The 20070-nt window shown below is 38.5% G+C and overlaps 1 protein-coding gene across 1 annotated transcript in view; it reads right to left on the bottom strand.

The window, feature by feature from the left end:
- CUBN (cubilin) overlaps positions 1 to 20070 on the bottom strand; it is a 142488-nt gene that overhangs the window by 102848 nt on the left and 19570 nt on the right. Inside the window, exons 16-23 of the mRNA XM_066316740.1 lie at positions 19444 to 19606; positions 19047 to 19237; positions 14866 to 15022; positions 13897 to 14075; positions 13248 to 13410; positions 12783 to 12999; positions 11652 to 11782; positions 3344 to 3530 (exon numbers count right to left, since the gene is read on the bottom strand). Of these exons, the coding sequence (XP_066172837.1) occupies positions 3344 to 3530; positions 11652 to 11782; positions 12783 to 12999; positions 13248 to 13410; positions 13897 to 14075; positions 14866 to 15022; positions 19047 to 19237; positions 19444 to 19606 (1388 nt within the window). The remainder of the gene's footprint in view (positions 1 to 3343; positions 3531 to 11651; positions 11783 to 12782; positions 13000 to 13247; positions 13411 to 13896; positions 14076 to 14865; positions 15023 to 19046; positions 19238 to 19443; positions 19607 to 20070) is intronic.

The following is a 20070-nucleotide window of genomic DNA, read 5'->3' as shown; positions in this document are numbered from 1 at the left end:
GTGTGCTGGGTATGTCACTCATCTCAGCATCCTGAGAGTGTGTCAACACAATAACAAGCTTGGGAAGTGTCTAGGTAATATAGGTGGACTATATTTTCTGTATTCTACAAGGTGACTATCATTGGGGCAGCCAAAGGTAATCCAATTTGAAGTAGTAATTTTCTCACTCCTCACTGTTTAGCCTGGTGCAAATCTAGATGAGCTGACTTATTAAAAAAAAACACAACAAAAACGTTTATTTGCCACCACACAAATGGGAATTCATTTCTAAATTCATTTCATTGAGGTGATGCATGTTTTGAAATATTTTCTTAGTCTTCAGAATTGGTTCTACAGCCACTTATTTTCCTGTTTTTAAATTAAGTAATATTGCCAGTAACATTTTTTAATATTGTAATCAGGATTCCCAGCTAATGTTCTGTTTTGTCTCCTGCACATGCCTTATGGGAATAAACAAGAGGGTGAACAACCTGCTTATCAATTGCTTCCTGACCTTTTCTTTAAGCACTTTCATACTACAAACAACCTACAGGTCAGTAGGACAATAACAGATAATTTATAGTCTGTATATGGGTGTGATGTTGCTATGATGCTTTTTAAGTGGACAGTAATACTTGCAATTGCATATTCACAGGTTTACAGCTGCTTTTGAGGAAAAACTCCTACTTAGCCTTTGCCACTCTTCTCAACTTAAACTGTTTGCTGCTGTCTCATGTTACTGGCAGTTGAATAAATGTGCCAGAGTCTCCTCTCACTTGCATCTTGGCTTCTGCAGCTGTGCTCAGATGAACAACTTTCTTAGTTGACTGAATGCAATTTATCAGAAGACACCTCAGGACAAGAAATGAGAGTGGCACTTCACCTAAGACTTATGTAGCTACCCTATTTAACAGTGTCAGGTTTGAAGATACATTCTATAAATCCAGTTATGGCAGCAGCAATGTGCTGAGTTGCACTTAAAGGGTTCTGTCCATATCTTAAAATTTGTTTAATGCTGCTGAGCTCTTCACAGTGAAAACAGAGTTAGATTTATGCTATAAATAAATGTTTTCAGTTCCTAAGGTGAAAAGGTGAAAAAAAATCACCCTGTTTATCATTTGAGTCACTCCAAATTAAAGTGTTAAGTGTTAAAATAAAGCTAGATTAAATTTAATCTCAGATTGTTTTTCTAAAAAGAAAAAAAATAATGAAATGCTTTACTTAGAAAATATTGAGAAAGCTTTACAGGTTTTCACAACTTTCTCCAGGTGGTATGTACAGCTGAAAAACCCAGATGGAATTCAGATGGAATTCAGAATCTCAATACTGCAACTTCAGCAAGCAGACTTTTGCTTGGTTTTAAAAATAAGATACTGTTTACCAAGGAATAACGCATACAGAATATCTGGTATAACGTTCAGGGTGAGATTTATCATGGTGCTCAGTGATGTAATGGAAACTCTTAGCATGCTCAGACTGAAAAAACACACTGCATTCTTCAGATATGGTTCAGCCCTCTGGCTCATGGACAGCAATGGCTGCACCAAAGTGCAAATCCATTTCCATCCACACAGCAGAAAGGATATGTGCTTGGAGCTGCTGTACTCTTAAGCAGGCATCCTTCCTGCAAATATTTTTCTTCTATTTGTCTCTGTCCTGCAAAATTTCCTAGAAATCACTAGGTTAGTGTCCTAAATTTAATGGTGATGCCAGTATAGAAAAATATAGCAGATTATTTACATGTTCCTCTTGTTACCTCCTAGAGTAGCTGCTGTCTAAAGACTGTAAACATAGAATATAGAATAGTTGGGGTTGGAAGGGGCATTTAAGGGTCATCTATGCCACCCAGCTCTGCAAGGAACAGGGACATCTTCAAATAGATCAGATTGCTCAGAGCCTCATCCAGCCTGACCTTGAACATTTCCAGGGATGGGGCATCAGCTACTTCTGTTGGCAGCCTGTTCCGGTGCCTTACTACCCTCACTGTAAAAAGTTTCACCTCAACAATCCAAACTGTCTCAGCCTGTCTTCATATGAAAGTGCTCCAGCCCTTTGTCTTCATGGTGCTCCTTTGAACTTTCTCCAAGAGGTCCATGTCCTTATGCTGGGGGCTCCAGAGCTGGATGCAGCATTCCAGGTGGGGTTTCTCTCACCAGGGCATGGCACAGGGGCTGAATCCCTTCCCTTGACCTGCTGGCTGTACTGATTTTGATGCAGCCCAGGATATAGTTGGCTTTCTGGGCTGCAAGGGCACATTTCCAGATCCTCTCTGATTTTTCATCCACCAACACCTTCAGGTTCTTCTCCACTGGGCTGCTCTTGATCTGTTCATTTCCCAGACTGTATTGATACTGAGAGCTTGTCCAAACCAGGAGCAGGACCTTGTACTTGGCCTCATGAGGTTCACAAGGGCCAATTGGTCAAGCCTATCCAGGTCCTCCTGGATGGCATCCTTCAGGTGTGTCAGATCCACCACTCAGCTTGGTGCCATCTGCACACTTGCTGAGGGTGCACTTGATCACACTGTTTGTGTCATTCATGAAGATATTAAATAACACGAATCCCAGTACAGACCCCTGAGGGATCACTTGTCAGAGATCTCCATCTGCACATTAAGCCATTGACCACTACCCTCTGGACATGACAATCTAAACAATTCCTCATTTTCCAAATGATCCACTCATCCAATCCGCCTCTCTCCAATTTCCTGAGAAGAATGTTGTGGAGGACTGTGTCAAAAGCTTTACAGAAATCCATACAGATGACCTCTGTAGCTGTTCACTCATCCACTGATGTAGTCATTCTATAACAGAAGGCCACTGGGTTGGTCAAGAATACCCTTGGTGAAGTCATGCTGGCTGTCCCCAGCCACCCCCCTGTCTTCCATGTGCCTTAGCAGAGCTTCTAAGAGTATCTGTCCCGTGATATTCCCAGGCACAGAGGTGAGGCATACACATGAATAGTTGCCAGGGTCCTCTTATCTACGCTTTTTAAGAATGGGTACAATGTTTCCCCTTTTCCAGTCACCTGGAACTTCACCTGACTGCTGCAACATATTTTCAAATATGGAGAATATGTCACAAAACAGGCAATGAAACTTTGTGATTCTGCACTAAGGAAAACAATCCAAATTCAGTGCATAGGAACACAGTCCACACTGAACTGAACTGCTCTCAGAACTGAAATTTATTAGGTGGGAAAGCTGACAAGGCAGGATGAGAGGAGTAAAAGGTAGCCTTTAAAGGTTTTCCTTTTCCCACACTGACAGCAAGGTGTATAGTCAAAGCTAAAGATTCTGAACATGCTAAAGAGGATTTGGACAATGGTAATCAGTACTAAGGACAAGAGAAATAATTAGCCTTGCCTGATTTCTACATAATCCTCTGTGCAGCGTCTGTTCCCTTCCAAGGTGAAGTCGGTGAAGCTCAGCACGATCTGTCTGTTCATTCCCACTGTGATGGTGTAAATGCACTCCGTCCGCACAGGGTAGTTACTGGGGTAGTTCGGAGATGTCAGCACACCAGTTTCAGAAGTGTAGTTCTCCGAGCAAACTTTAAAAAGAAAAGCAACAAAGATGAATTATTGTCATATGTCTGCTAAATTAACAGGAAATTTCTATTTTCAACAGGCAGAGGAGCAAACATCCTGTGTTCCTGTGCATTATAACTCTTCCTGGACACATCTTACTGCTGAATATCAACAGTATAAACTAAAACCAGAATCCAGCTGTTTCATAGGATTTCTTACACTCCAATTGATTTGTTCAACTTTTACCACAACATTTTGTCTGTAATAAATAGGCAACATAAAAGCAGTTACAGCTGCCTAGATAGCTTTGTCCAAAAGCCCAAGTAAGCAGAGAAAGGAAACTGAAAGGGATGTCTTGCTGAACATGAAAGGTAGGATTTCTGAATTTCTGAAAAGCAGTGATAATGGAGACTAAATATAGTTTCTAGCTATGATGAGAAGCTGCATTGTTTTCAAGCATTCGTCATGGCCAAACCTGCTGGAGGGCATTTTATATTTAAATTTCTTTTCCCATTTTCTGGGCCATAAGTGATAATAAGTCAGAAAGTAGTATAATCCTTAGAATTTGAGGACCCTAAAGTTTTACTCAAGGTCTTATATTTAAGTGAACTAAATTTTTTTTTTTTTTTTTTTTTTTTTTTTTTTTTTTTTTTTTTTTGTGAGCAATGTATGAGCTGGGAAGGAGAAAATAGTGTGGACTAATGCTGAGGTAAAACCTAAGCAATAATTTAAAAAAAGCTCTTTTCAAAGGACAGACATAAGGACTGAGAATAAAAATATTTGCTATAAAATAGTATGAAACTAGAAGCATTGTTGTATATTAGTTGATAACAATCAATGAGTAAAGTTGGTGATATGGCTGCAAAAAGGGCAAGAAGAAATGTAAACTGTGCCAGGTGTTTTCAGGCAAAACAGGAAATCCCGATGCCACTGCACAAGGCAATGGTGACATGCCACCTGGAAAAATGTGGGTAACCATGGTCACTGATGTTCTGAAAATAAAATTAAAACAAGTAAGACAGAGGTTGTGGAGATATCAGAAAATTAGTAGATTGGTAGGCAAGAGACACTAGAAGATCTTGTTCAGCTTAGCAAGTGCAGATAAACATCAAGAAGCAATAAGAAAGGAGAAAATAGAACACATTCAAGACAAGTTCTAAAGTTAAAAAAATTTCCATGAGTACAGATACATAGAAATTAGGAGAAAATTTCTATTAGGAAATAAGTTTCTAGAGCAATGATCCAATGAGCATTACAGATGCAGAAAAGGAAGAACCAGTCCACTGGTTCTTAAGATATAGTTTGATTAATTTAAGGAGAGGTCCACATTAAGTAGATTTTAGCTAAAAAAAAAGGGACAGGGGGAGTGGCATAAAATTGTGGACTGGATTTGAGGACACTGGGGACTCATTCTGGTCCTACACTTCCCCATTGCAGATCCTACAGGTTGCAAATATAAGAAATTAAATTCTTCCTACCAAATAGACAGATTTAAACTAATTATAAATTAGTCTAAATTAGAACTGAGAGCAAGGAAAATATTATGTTCAACTACACTCATTTAAGCTAGTTGCCACAGATCTCTGAGATCTGCTTTCTAACACAGCACAGTTGCAGTAGAGCAATGTTTATGCTTAACTCTTCAATTGCATAACAATTTAGGGAGAAGGGATGGAGCTACACTCCAGGCTCTTCATGTCTAAGGCTGCTCATTTCCATGTCTGTTCTCTAGTCATTGTAACTACTAAAACACTTTTGCTTTTAATGGTGTATTTTAACAGTAGGTTTTTTTGCATTCCATGTCACCTGGGAGGCCTCTGTTGCAAACATTTTCTGTGAGATAAATACTCCCAAAGCTAGCTCCCAGACTCATGTTCCTAATTCATCATGGGGAGAACAGAGAAACAGGACACAGAAAAAGGTCAATAATTTTCTGCTATTGGCTGGTGCTTCGGTATTGACAAATCAAAAAGGTTTCATGCACTAGTTTACCTAAAATCATTATCTATGAAAGTCTTTATCTAGAATTTTATTAATTTACGTGTTCTATCACAGATAAGCTTTAATGTAAGCCTGTAACAAACAGGTTAGTCCTGGTCACCATAGAGCTTTGTGCTGCTTTGTAAATCCTTATAAAGCCCTGGCTGTGCTGCCAGCTCCCATGGTGTTTTGTGATATGTAGGGCTTATCATCAAACCCCAGATCCTCAAGTCATAGGTTTTCTTGAGAATGCTGACTGGAGGGTGAGAAATGTGACTTAGAAATGTGACTCAAGTTTTCCTAATAGAAATAACATTAAATTAATGTGTTTTATATTTATTTATTTATTTATTTATTTATTTATTTATTTATATTTATTTATATAACAGAAAAAGCATTAAAAGACTAAAAAGAAAATCTGTACATATTTATTAGGTTACTTATTTTTAACTATTTATTTCTTCCTCCTTTTGGAGGGATAGATGTCTGACTTGTGCATACTCAATTATTAAAGCTCTTGAAACACTGCCATTACTTACTCTCTCAGAGGCTGAGACAAAGAATACCAGCTTTCAACCTGCAGAATATTAAAACTGGTGTACTAGATAAGAACCCTTACAGTAAAATAAGCACTACAGAAGCCAATTTTTTTTTAATCTGCCCTTTTAATAACAATTTCCACAGTAATGTCCAGGCTCCCTCCCTCACCAAAGTTTTTCTTCCTGAGAGGAGCCCAGACAGAAACATATATCCCAAGTGTGCTGTTATAAACTGGATGCTCTGTACTGCTTTATATTTCACTTAACAATCTTTATGAGCTAAGGGTTAATGAATACAGAAGATGGAACAGTGACTGCCTTATAAATGTTAGACTTCTGGCTGCAGTGAAATAAATCCAAGTATAGATGGAATATGCTGGCTGTTATGAGGAATTAGAAAAACATAGATGAACCCATGGGTTTTGACAGCCAGCTCTTTTCTGGTAACTGGATTAATTCATGGTGTTCTGCTTTCAGCCTGAGAGCTGGCACTCCCCTTTAGTGCTCACCTCCCCAACAACATTTGGGGGTGTGCTTGGGCAATAACAGACCCTTCAGTGAACACTTAGCAAAGTTAGCAGGAAAAAAAGTACTTTGACTCCTTTGCCAAAGTCCAGAATGCAGTCTAATAGTATATGTGATTATTATATGCCTGGAAAAAAGCATTAATTGAGTTTAGTTGGAAGACACTTACTACAGCTCATGAAAAACAGAAAGAGGCAATTGTTGAGGACAATCACACATCTTGCTTTGCCCAGTGTATGAGGTTTTGAAAGCTATTCAATCTGCCTTCTGATTTTAGTACTGAATGTGTTGGCTTTTCTGAAAAGCCATAAAAGGCAGTAACCCACTGTAATAGCCAATAGCAGAGAAAAATGCCAGCTTTTGTACTACTCACTTAAGCAATCATGCATAATGTAGGAAATTATATCCATGGTTTTTCCCCTAAAGATATACCAATCAGTTCCCACAATCCTAATTAATCAAAAATCAAGCAATAGTGCAGTATGTAACATGGAATTTTTCTTTCAATCTCACTTTACCAAAGGAAAACTGGGATCCCTAACTATTCACTCTTTATGAAGTACATGCATGTTTAGGAAAAAAAAGAAGAAACTATCACATGAAATATATGCCTCTCCACAGGCAGTGTGAAAGCACATCTGCACTTCAGGGCCTTCTGTTACTGCTTCTGGCAAATGCTAACAGGCTTGGTTTTTACCAAGGAGGCACACAAAGTCTTTTGTAGCATGTTAAACCCAAACTCCCTGAAAATACTGTGTACAATGGTTCAAAGAGGATCTCCATTTGCCTTCTGCTGCTTTACATCTAAACACACATACTGTGGAGCTGTACTTACATATTTTGGCTTTTGTAGGCAGATTAACACCCTGATCAACCACTGCCAAGTTACAGCAGCCAGGTGCCAATCAGTCTCTTTTTCTCTGAGACTTGGGGTGAGCTGAGCAAGTGCCCGAGACACATATGGGACATCAGCTTTATTTTCTGTCTTAGGTCAACCTCATTCAACCATTCTCTGAACATCTCTGCACACACCTATTTGTCAGACATTACTTTCCATTCTCATCATTGCTTGTTCAGCTGAAGACCAAAGCCAGGTATCATACTCTTAATAATTACTGGGTTCAGTCAGGAAGATGGGAATGTAGATCTCAACTTGTACTCAGCTACCAAGAAAGAAGACACACAAATCTATACTACACTTTCAGGTGCACTTTTAAGTTCATGGATTCACAGATGTTTTTCTCTTTCCTCATCCTTTTTGAACTCTTTGGGTTCTCCAGTGTCATTGTAACTAACATATAATCCACAATGAAGCTATTTAAAACCAGATTACCCCTACTGATAAATAATATTCACACTTCAGGATGATAATGAGAAAAATTATCTTTCACCAAAGCCAGAGAAAGACCAGGAATAAAAAGTCTATCAGGAAGGCAATCTGCTAAAAATCTTGTTATGGTTAACTTTTCCTAGCAGAATGACTGAAATGAAGCATCTCTAAAGAAATAAATTTAAAAAAAACCAAAAAAACCCAGAAAACCAACCAAACACACTGCCAAAATCCCGACTAGAAGTAAAACAGATGAATTCCCACTTGTGAAGAAGCTGAGGAAAAGAAATAGCACTGACTCCAGTACTATTCCTATGGGAAAACTGGGGTGTGTATCTTTCAAGACCCTAAAATAAAGTTCCAGGAAAAACTAAACCCTTTCGAAGATTATTTTGGTATTTTTACATGGGTTGTTTGTGATGTGGTCAGCCAAAATTGACAGAAGACAACCCTAAAATCTACCATAACACTTACATGGGTTTTGTGACATTCATCTATTTGGTAGTTGAGACCTGGACTCTTGGAAACAAATCAAAATATTACCTTGCATTACATGGATCTTTCCCTTTAAAATGAGAGAAGGATGGCAAAGAACTAAGAATCCAAGGTACCTACAGTTGAAGTGGGCGATATGCATTTTAAAATGAGTGTCATGTGGGCATGTCTGACTGAAGGATTTCCATCTGTATTGCTGCTACATGGCCTATTCACAGCTACTAGCTGGCAGAATGCTAAAACAATTGTTTGTACTTTATGGGCCATGGCTGCATCTTGTGGCACTTTTTTTTTTTTTTTTTTTTTTTTTTTTTAATGACAGGAAAATACAGCTTTGCCTTTTATTATTTTCAGGCTACTTTTCAAGTATTTAATATATCACAGATGAGCCATGCTAAAAAAACCATTGTTTACCAAGGTGCATGGAGAAGAAAATTAGTTTCATTTTGTGTTAAAAAAAAAAAATCCTTCCTACATATCCTTCTTTTTTTAACTCTGAATTTATTTGGCAGGGGGGGGGAGGCGGGGAGGGAAGGGCAATCTTGTCCATGTTTTCAATAGCTCATTCTCTCTGAAATAACTCCAGACAAAAGACTATTGAAATGTATAATATGAACCAGAACATCTTTGACAAGTTCTGATACTGGTTATGCTCTAGCTGGCTAAGAAAACACAACTGAGTAATATGAAGATTTCTTTTTGCACAAAAAAACCTTATTAGAACCATACTTCTTTAGCAGAAAAAAATCTAAATTAGCAGCAGATGTAAAGAAAAAAACCCTAGTTTTAGTATATCTCTCAGACATTATTATGCTTAGCAATTTGCTACCTTAGTGTAACTGAATATACATGAGATGAAGATCAGACCTAAACATCTCACAGCGGGAAAACTAAACTCTGTGTGATTGCAGGGAAGAGAGGAGTTGCTTCTCACAGCAAAATCCACATACACGTATGTGTTTGGCTTCTCTCGGGCCACAGAAGTTTCAAAACACTTTTATTCTTAAAAAAAAGAATTTTAGCTCTCTGGTATTTATGAAAACCTTATGGTACTTCTATGCTTGTACTGGACCAAAAGAAACAAACCTTTGTAAAAAAAAAAAAAAAAAAAAAAAAAAAAAAGTAATAGTTTCAGCCTCTCTATAAGTTTGTAACTCTCAGTTAGAGTAGCTATCTCGCACTTTGCCATATTTACACAAGATGTAGTGGTTGAAATTAAAAAGCGTTTATTCTAGAGATTGTTCCAAGAGTGAGAATAAATTGAGAGTTAGTACAGATTGGCTGAAGAGTAGTAAAGATACTTGTGTTCATTATGGGAAAAGAAAATCCTAGGTGTTATATAGAGTTTGGATTAAAATATTACATTGAGCTCATTTCATATAAACATATTGTATAGTTGTTAAAAGGACTGAAGAGACAGCAGATTTTTAAGGCATTTTCTGAAAACATTCCAGGGACAGCATTGATCCAGTTGGAACTCCACATGACACATATTGCAAGGCTTTGGATGAAAGATGAGAAAAGCTAATCACCATGGTGGTGGTAAGAGGGGGGAATACCAAAGAAAGGAGGCAGAACTGTGAAAAGGGGCAGCATTGGCATGACTAACAGACCCACAGAAACAGATATGGTTACACCAGAGACAGAAATACAGATTAATGTTGAGTAAAGAATACTTTGATCTCGATGGACTCTGAGAAAAGTTGCTATAAGAATATTTAGGAAGGAATCAATCCACCCATTAAATAGTAATCTGAAGTGACTTAAAAGGAAAAAATATTACATTAAAAAGAAACAATATTTACAGAAGGTTTAATTTGCAGTTGCAAAGAAAGGCTCAGAAAAGACTTTATAAGGATAATAGTCTTTCTCACTAGTAAGAATTCAGATTTCAAACTACAGAGTTTTCCTGGAAAGATTTTTAAAAGTAGAATTTGGTTTTTTGTGTATTACTTTCTAAGAAATAGAAATTTCCTATTTGAAATAGTTCTCATTAAATCTTAATTGTTTCTACTGGCTTTTTGGCTTCAATGCCAGATAACTTGAATACAAATGAAGGCAGCTGAGAAAATGTTTTCTTTAGATTTATAAGCTATCTGGTAGTGAATAAAACCACAGTAGCAAAATCTGTACTGGTCCCACTTATACATGTGATTCAGAGATGAAATAAGAGCCAATTTTACCAAGATGTCACCAAGTAGGCCGTTAGGAATTGGCAAATTTGCTGCTTTTAAGCAGGTTGAATAAATTCAGGAATTAAAAAATGACAGAAACTAAGAGTACAAAATGAACAGTCATTGGTATTTTACGGCTGCATAGATGAGTACTATGAATTTCTGGTATTCATCTAACAAATCCCTTGTAGTCTGCACTCACATACGGAAACCACATAAAAACTGGTTAGTGATGGATAACAAACATCCCAGCTACAAACATATTCTCATTTATATTATTTTTTTCCCTTGTGCTACCCTGCCTCTTCTATGGTTTAGTTAGACAGACCCTGTCTCTCTACCCTCCATAGCACTGGACACAACTGTTGTTTCTTGAACACATCCAGAGACTCAGACTACACCACCTCCCTGGGCAGTCTGTTCTAATGTTTCACCACCCTTTCTGTGAAAAAAAATTCCTCCTAATGTCCAAAAGAGAAGAGAACAGAGAGGATGAGCACTCATTCTTCCTTTACCTCACTGATATAAGTCTTAGCCCTTTAGAAAATACTTAAAGAAGGGATTTAATGCTTAACAGGAGTCTTGAACTCTGGTGGAGACAGAAATGTTGCACTCTGTTATAATGAAAAAATAGCTTGTGCTTTCAGGTTATTTTGTTGCTTTATCAAGTGTCATTCTAATTGACCTTTTTCTACCTACCATCAATACTGAACCTTACAGAGACTAAATAAATTTTTTATGGCACCCAAGAGTCTCCCATCCAAGTGAGTTGTCCATGATCACTAAGTTTCCTAGATCACACATACTCAGCTCAGAACGGCCAAAGAAATTTCTGAAAATACTTTTCCTAAATAATTCATGCAGTTTTGCCATGTCAGCTCTTACTGATGTTTTAAAGAAAGCAACAGTGCTGCTTACAGAAATTGCTTTCCGCTTTCCTAGGGAGTAAAAAGCTTTTGAATAAAGCAGAATGAATAAGGAGTGGAAGAGGCACCAGGAAGTCTTCTGGCAACATAGAAAATGTCTCTGTTTCTTGTAGTGGTTAATTACAATGACAGCTGAAAATATTTAATTTGCATAATGAACAGACTGACATATTACCTTTGGATGCATTCAGGGAGATGTAATTAGCTGAGAAGCCTTCAGTTGCAATGCTGTGATCTGTCACAAAGGACAATGTCATCATATTGCCACCACTAGTGAGAGATGGTGGAATTGATCTTCCACAGTACCTGCAGCAAAAAGATACCCCAAATTGAATAGCAGTACTTTATAAAGCATCTGTTTCACTAGAAGAGAATTCAGCTTTCCTGTGAAGTTTGAATATCTACACAGTTCTCTCCTTTGGATGAAACAGATCCCAGGCATGTACCCTGTATCATGGGACTAAACAACATACTACATGTACAAGGGTACAAATCTAAAGCCTGGCAAAATCAGAGAAGAAACTCTGACTTACATCAAATCGCCAAATTCTTATTGATTTTATACTGTCCTGTACCTACAACATACTCTGTTCTTTTGTACGAGTCAGAGTGGCTGGCCAAACACCAAGATTGCAAACTGCTCTTCATTACGAGGGTCATTTGCTCCTTAGTTTACAAAAACCTGTTATGTCGGCCAACTATTTTACCGCATATAGCTGCAGCTGGATGCTGTTCCCAAGTAATGCAAATGTTCTTGAATTCTAGGGCAGCAAGAAACCTTGTGCATACACCAACTGGAGAAGTGGAATAGAAGAAAATAATCTTCCTTAAGATAAAATCAGAAGAAAGTGAAAATGAAATCTCATAAAATGGAGGTTGTGGTCTAGTTTTTGCAGAGATACAAATGTACAGCCTTTTAAGTAATCTGTTTTTCACTTCTGCAAGTTTTTAAAATCATGTCTTTTCTGGGCAGAGATATATTAATGCTTTTCAATTTAGTTTCCATAAATCAAAATTTTAATGGAGCTGGAAAAAGCCAGGTATTGAAACCTGTCCTTGAAAGAGATATCCTTTTGATACAACTTAGTTTCTCCCAATATATTATTTATTAAATATGCTTTTCATTCCATGGTCAAGGAAAGCAAGCTGCCTTTTCTATCCTAGCAGAGAAATTGCAATGACTGTTTCTGTGATGAAGAGAAAATAGTCTATACACAAAACTGAACGAACAAATTGAATGTCAAGTCCTACAGAACAGTGCTCACTCCACAGTAATACAGTTCTGCAGGGTAATGGACATATTTACCTTCCCAATATTTGCATAGTGCTATTGTCATATATGTCAAGATATTCCTTTCTGCAACCATAATCAAATGCCAAGTTGAATGAAGTGAATGTCAGACGGACAAGGTAGCCAGGCTGAACGTTGATAATCCAGGTACAGTTAATCCCATGTGGGTACACATCTGGATAACCAGGACTTGTAATGGTTCCTGATGGTCCAGTGAAAGTCTCTCCACATACTGCAGAGATTTAAAACATCAAGTTAAATTATATGTTTATTTTTTAAAAGTTAGACAATTATAAAATTGGTTATTTTTCTTTCTGGATTTTCATAGTCTTTCTTCCTTGACGCATACTACACAGTAACTGATTCAGAATATATCTCCCATTACACCATCTTAAAACTTGATTGCCAGTTGTTTTCAGTTTGCTGGAAAATTTGGAAAGTCCCAACACTCTACACAGAAAACAGCTTAACAGTCTTTACCTGTATCTAATGGCCAGTACTGAGCTCTGAAGCCGAGGTTGGTAAATGAGGAAGCTCTGAATTTGATATAGAGATTGTTCCATGTGGATTGCACTCTAGAGGGTACAGCTGTACCACAGTATTTCCCCAAAAGAGGAGATTCTCCGTTGTTGCCATCTCTGACCTGAAGAACAGTGTATTAAAAATATCCGATAGAAATTTTTATTACATTCAAGTATTAAGCAAAAAGTAATTCATAAGAACTATATAAAAGAGATCCATAGTCAACCCTACGCTTTCTTCAGTGTGGTTTCTACTACAGGCACATAAAATACAGCCTTTTGCCTATTAGAGAAACACTATCCCACACAAAGCATGTCAGATGGAAAAAAGATGAAATCTTACACCCTCAGCAGTAAATAGCACATAAACCTCCCAAATCAGGCCTGACTAAAGAAATCTGATACTTTTCTCTGATTATCAAAACAGTCATAACATCTTTGGAGAACCAAGAAAAGATTTGGGACCCCATTATGAACCTGGAAAAGCTTTTGTGACTGCTGGAAGGAGTGCCCCTCTGTCGAGAACTTCAGCTTTGATGGAGATCAGTACTAGAAGGAACTTGCAGATACTTATCTGCTATTCATAGTTAATGTGTGTTGCTCTTTACCTCGATGTAGTCCGAATCACAGGTGGTTGCATTTCGAATGTCAAAGTCAGTAAAGTTTAGAATCACCACTTTGGTAGCTGGCTGGGAAATGATCCACTCACAGGTCTTTGGGTGAGGGGATGTCCTGGAGTAATAAGGTGAATGGATTGTGCCTGCTCCAGACAAGGAACCTCCACAGGCTGCCAAGAGACGCCAAGAATAAGTACTTGTAATGAATGGTTTCAAGGAATGTATCATAAGGTTGATGTATCAAGTATGTATCAAGTAACTCTATGAAATTCGAAGAAAACCAACCCTAAACCCTAAGCTATCTTATTACAGAAGCTTCTACAGATCTCTCAAGCAGTATTCACAACATATTTAAAAGAACAAATTACTATAGGTATAGCATAAACATGCTTGTACAGAAGACCAAACTGTGCCCATGAAAACTAATGGATTTGACTCATTTGTTTCACAGACACAGAAAGAATTGTTGGTGGTTCAGAACTTAAAGAGAGGCAAAATAAAAGTAAAAATATTTATGCAGAATTGAAGCTATAAAATCTTTGGTATGTCACATCAAGGGATGAATCATTGATAAACCATATCACAGAATTATTAATATCATATCACAAAATATTCTGCATTGGAAGGGACCCAAAAGGATCATCGAGTCCAACTTTTAAATGAATGGCCCATATGAGGATCAAACCCACAACTTTGCTGTTATTAGTACCATGCCCTAACCATCTGAGATAATTTCATGGTCAGAAGCAACAAAGGACACATTTCCAAGCATGCTAGGAGTGCCTACAGCAAACCTACTGCAAACATCTTTTTAAATAAATAAAGTGACTGTTCTGTACTGTTATTTCCTTTCTTTGGAAGTTTGTGTTTAACCTATTATATGAACAATAAAGCATGGAAATGACTGAAAATGTCCAAAATACACATAAGTTCACTGTGCAAATGACTGGTTCCTCTTACCAACTTGATAAACAGCCCTGAAGCTAGTTCTTTGCACAGAAGAATCAGACTTGAATTTGATCCAGAGACCATTGCTGGTAGAAGTGATTGGAGACATGAGTGTATTATGGCAGATTTTTATAATAAGAGGAGACATCTCACTGTCACCATCTCGAACCTAGTCATCAAAAAGAGGAAAGAAAAGTGTTAGATCATAAAAGCGCTGGGATCTGTTATCCAGATAAAACTATAATCTCCCAAGAGCTGCTACATAACAAAAGGAATAACAGTTTTACATATTCATGAGAGGGGCAAAGAACATCACAGTAACTGGAACAAGCACAAGACTTATGAGAACTAAAAGGAATAATCAGATTATCAGCACAGAAGACACTAAAACATGCTGCTGTCCCAGGATATTAGGAGGAAATTATCTTTTCTATGAACCACAATTTCAGCACTATTTAGGCCTATGTTTCCAAAAGTGACACCTTTAGTATGAAAAAGACAGGTAGGTTGCTCACCAATGATAGCTGTGAAATTTTCCCCAGCACTAGAATCTGCTGGGGATAAAAAAGGGTATTTTTGATTTTCTTTCTCTGGCCATGAAGTTTTCAATGGCACTTCTACAGAACAAGCATCTGTCCCATCACACCCATACATCAATGCAGGCATACAGTTGCAGGACTTGCAACTCCAAGTCCCTAAAGCAGTAAAGGGGCACACTGACATCTTTTCATTCCTTTATCTGAAGGGTTCAATGCATGATTATGGCAATGAGGCTATATCAGGAAATCCAGCTTCTACCTTCTGCACTGCCTTTCTACTGACCTCAATCAATTTGCTAATCAAAGGAGAAATGTATCTTATATATTTTCCCTGAAGTTGATTATAAATCCCGATTATCAAGGGGAGTAGATGGGAAAGAAGTATTTGTACTATAAAACTTCACACCCTGAATCCATATTCCATGAGTAAGAATAGCTACATCTAGGGAAGCAGGCAGAGAGAGCCCTGGTATATCTCTGAGGTGCCCATCTCATTTCAAGTGGGTGACAACAACCTGAGGTCCAAAAGAGAGGTCCTCTCCTCTCTGCCCAAGCAAAAAAATGCACTTTTTGTCCCAAAGAATCTCCCAAAAATAAAACACTTTTTTTTTTCTGCTCAAAAAGTGGTCATAATTAATGTAGATGGAACTGCTTTTAAAGACTATAAATTCTATATCAAAATGTAGAAAATAAAAATATTTAATCTAAAATATAAATAAATATAAATCTTTAAAATATAATATAGTCTATATTCTATATGCCATCCAAGCCAAGAAATCATTCCAGTGAATTCACTGGCAAACCAGGAACATCCAGCCTTCAGGACCCCTCTCATTACCAGTTCTTTCTTCCTCAACTGTATTCATTCATGGGCTGGGAGGGAAGGTAAGGAACCCTTACGAGCCTCGTGAACAGGCAGTGGTTGGTCTGCTTGCCTAGCTTTGCAGTCTAAAGCTGGTGAGATGGCTTTCTGATTAACAGATATTTTCAATTTCCCTGGAATGTGAGTTTAAGGTGATAGAATTATTCTGGATTTACAGTAGAGCAGCTGACATAAGAATTTGTGCCAAGATAGTTAGTAAATCTTTGGAAAGCAGTAAAAACTTCCCGAACTGTAATTCACAGGAGTTTACATGTTTTTCTTGAGCTGATTTTCCTTACATTTTTTGTTTATATAGACCAGTGAGTAGTGATAAAAATAACAAATTCTCTAAGCCATGTATGTGAGTAATGTCTTTTATTGCCAGTTAGAAGGATGGCATGGAAAAGGGACTGCCTTGGCTAGCACCTTACCTCTGCTTCATCATGTCACAGCCTTTGTCAAATCAGCTTTATTGTCTCTATTTTCTTATTGCAGATGCCTTTCTTAGCAAGAAACTAAACATCTCTCCCTGAGCAAGTGCTGTGAGCAATGTCTGGTCCCTGTGGAAAGTCTACAGATTTCCTGGTATAGCCAGGGAATGAAATAATCTGCACCATTCCAAAGTGACAAAAGAGTTGTTGGAGAGTGACTTTTAAAGTAAGTCAAACGTCCAAAAGTTATCTCCCTAGATGAACCAGTGGGACAGTATTTTACAAAAGCACATGTGAAAAAAATCAGGCCTTAATAACAGAGCACAGTACTTTGGTTTCAGACTCTCCCAGCCAGAAAATGTCACTACAATTTCTCTGCTCTGGGCTGAGCCACAGAGTAGGATGGCAGGAAGAAGAGGAGGGCAGAAGCGCATGGAAACTGAAGGCTTGTGACTGATCAGCAAACAGTGAGGTAAATGCCTTGCTGAACTAATACAAACCGATGGTGTTCAACAGAAATGGTTTTGTTTCTCTGGCTGCTGTGAATTTAGCTGCTGTTTTGCCAGCAATTAGGCAAGAGGAGTAGCAGGCCAAACAAACAAAAGCTGTCTGTTTTCATTAAACACACTTCCCCTCTCATTTCAGAAACTAATTACATTTCATTCCAACCTAGGTCTTTGAATTACAGGAGAGAAGGGAACGATGTCAACACAATAACATCTTTTAAAAATAGACCAACAGCATAAAACTCAGAGGGGCCTTTTCCTCACTGGTCAAGAAGAGATTAAATACAACCCCAAACCTCTGCTGCCACTGAACTGCATGGCTGGCAGTGCTGGACCCTGCTCTGGGGCCACAGGGATGGCTCCTGCCTGCTTCAGTTGTGATGGCACCTTCACAAATCAACCACTGACTGTGCCCTGTTTGTTTTCCTTCTGTTTAGCTCTGCACAGCACAGGCACAGTTTTATACAGGCTGCGGTACCCAGCAGCCATCCCATGTGGGATGAGGTGTTTATGACTGTACAGAGAAATACAAGCTGGGTACGACAGCAGAAGCCTTGAGACATGGCGAGGCAGGCATGATGCCAAGAGCAGGGATGCCATGACAGGAGAAGGGGCATCAGCATAGAGCTTGTCAGGCTCTGAGGGCACCACCACGACTCACTGGGCCAGCCTTGCCTCTACCAGGGCCCCACACCCTGCCACTGTCCAGGACCCATGTCACCCCGCAGGGCTGTCAGTCCCAGCAAATCTGCAGCCTGGTCAGTCTCTGTCTCCCCACAGCCCTGCCCTGCCTGGCCACGGGCTCTCCTGAGCCAGGTTCCCCTGCATGCCCCCCATCCTGACCTGCCCCAGCCCATGCCCAGCCCAGCAGGTGCCCAGGGCTGCCCTGCTCACTGGCCAGGGCGGTGGGAACATCCCTGTCCCCAGCTGGCACAGCACTGCACCAGACGTCACCTGCGCCAGATCAAGGGTACACACTGGCAGCTGGACAAAAGTGGGCTCAGGGATAACTAAGAAAAGGAAAATATGGTGCCTCATGCACTCAAAAGGCACCCTACAGCTGTAAATTTGTATCTAACACAACAGTGCAAACCAATGAAGAGAGAGCTAGGGGTAAAAGCAAAAGTAAGAGTCACCTCAAGTGGATCGGATTAAATACTGACATTAGTTCTACATTATAATTACATGTTCCATATAGAAACATTCTAACTGTGCCATTTTGTTTTCCTTGACAATTAGATTTAGACTAATAACAATTCTTGAATTAGACTTGAAAGATTTCAGTTATGGCAACAAAAAACTCACAGCTTTACATATGTATATATAATCATAGAATCATTAAGGTTGGAAAGGACCTCTAAATCTTAGAGTCCAACTGTAAACCAAGCTTGGCCAAGCCCACCACTAAATCATGTCCCTAAGTGCCACTTCTACATATCTTGTAAATACTTCCACAAAATGGTAATTTAACCACTTCCCTGGGAATGTGTGTATAAATATTTATATGGTGTGTTTCCTTTTAGTGTTAGAACAAGGTCTTCCATATACTATGGCATTAATTCTATTTTTCTTGCAGTTGACATGCATTTACCAAATGTCCAAACTCCCCCTTAATCATTTACAGACTATTAAGAATTAGTGCTAAGCTAGACAATTTTTCTCATTCTCTTATCTTTGCTTCACTCCAAATGCACCATCCTGCTCTTTCAGCCTGTGACTTTTGGACCCTAGTAAATTCGTACACTTAGTTGCTTGATTAACACCTATTTCTGCAGTGACCCTTGGGACAGAAGTTATACATGCTCTTGTACACACATGCAATCAAACTTTCATATCAACTGATTACGGGAATCACCTCTATATAATTTGCTGAACAACTGCTATGACTCTCCAGCTCCATATGGGTGAAGTTGAGGAATATTTTTTCATCCTCTGGCTGTCGGATAATGTAGACACATTGTCGGCTGTTGATGTAAGGGTTAGGCCAGAAAGGAGATGTGATAACCCCTTCACTCTCTGTGAAATTTCCTCCACAACTTGGATCTGCTATATTAAGAAAAAAAAAATATATATATATATATATATTCATAAGTACAGTAACTCCTTTTGAGGCTGTCTCTGTAGAATGGCTGCAAATCAAAATTAATTACTATATTATTAAAGAGCAAGTGGCAATTACATTCTTTCATGTGTTGTTGGCTCTATCTCAAGAATGACACAGACCAAACTTTAATTCTGAGTATTTTACTTACCAGGAGATGTTGTATAGACAATATGGAAGCCTTTATCAGTAACTGAGTCATCAGAGTGGAAGTGAATAAATGCATATGGACCAGTGGTTTGGAGTGGGGGTGGAGATCCAGTGCTACAGTATTTACCAAGGACAGGGTCTTGTGGAAGAAGACCATCTCGAATCTAGACAGAATGATAGATCAACATTTAGGATTATGATATGTCTGCCACTTGTGAACTGTACCAACACTCCTTAAGTTATCTGAGAGGCCCCAGAGGTATTGTGCGTGGTAGGTGGAGGGAAAGCTCATAGGAAGTTTCCTCCAAACTCAAGAACCAAGAAACAGGTCCATCAGCAGAGTTGTAATGCTGCTGCCAGGAGTCATCAGGGGTTTTGTGAAAGGGAAAGAAAGTATCAGATCTACTGTCAAACTGTTTTCTTGAAATCAAGCTCTGCATTGCACACAACATACTATTCCAAACTGGCTTCTCATTTCCATGAAAATGTATTAGCAAATTCCATAAACATTATGTCACACTTGACAAAAAGCTGTAAGCTCATATGTCAAATTGTGGATGGCTGTGTGAGCTACAATATAAATCTATTAGTCTTAGATCCCTTTTCTTAGATCCCTTTTCATGAATTC

The sequence above is a fragment of the Sylvia atricapilla genome, chromosome 1 (genome assembly GCF_009819655.1).
Source record: "Sylvia atricapilla isolate bSylAtr1 chromosome 1, bSylAtr1.pri, whole genome shotgun sequence".
NCBI classification, from domain to species: domain Eukaryota; kingdom Metazoa; phylum Chordata; class Aves; order Passeriformes; family Sylviidae; genus Sylvia; species Sylvia atricapilla.
This window is presented reverse-complemented; position numbering and strand designations above follow the sequence as displayed.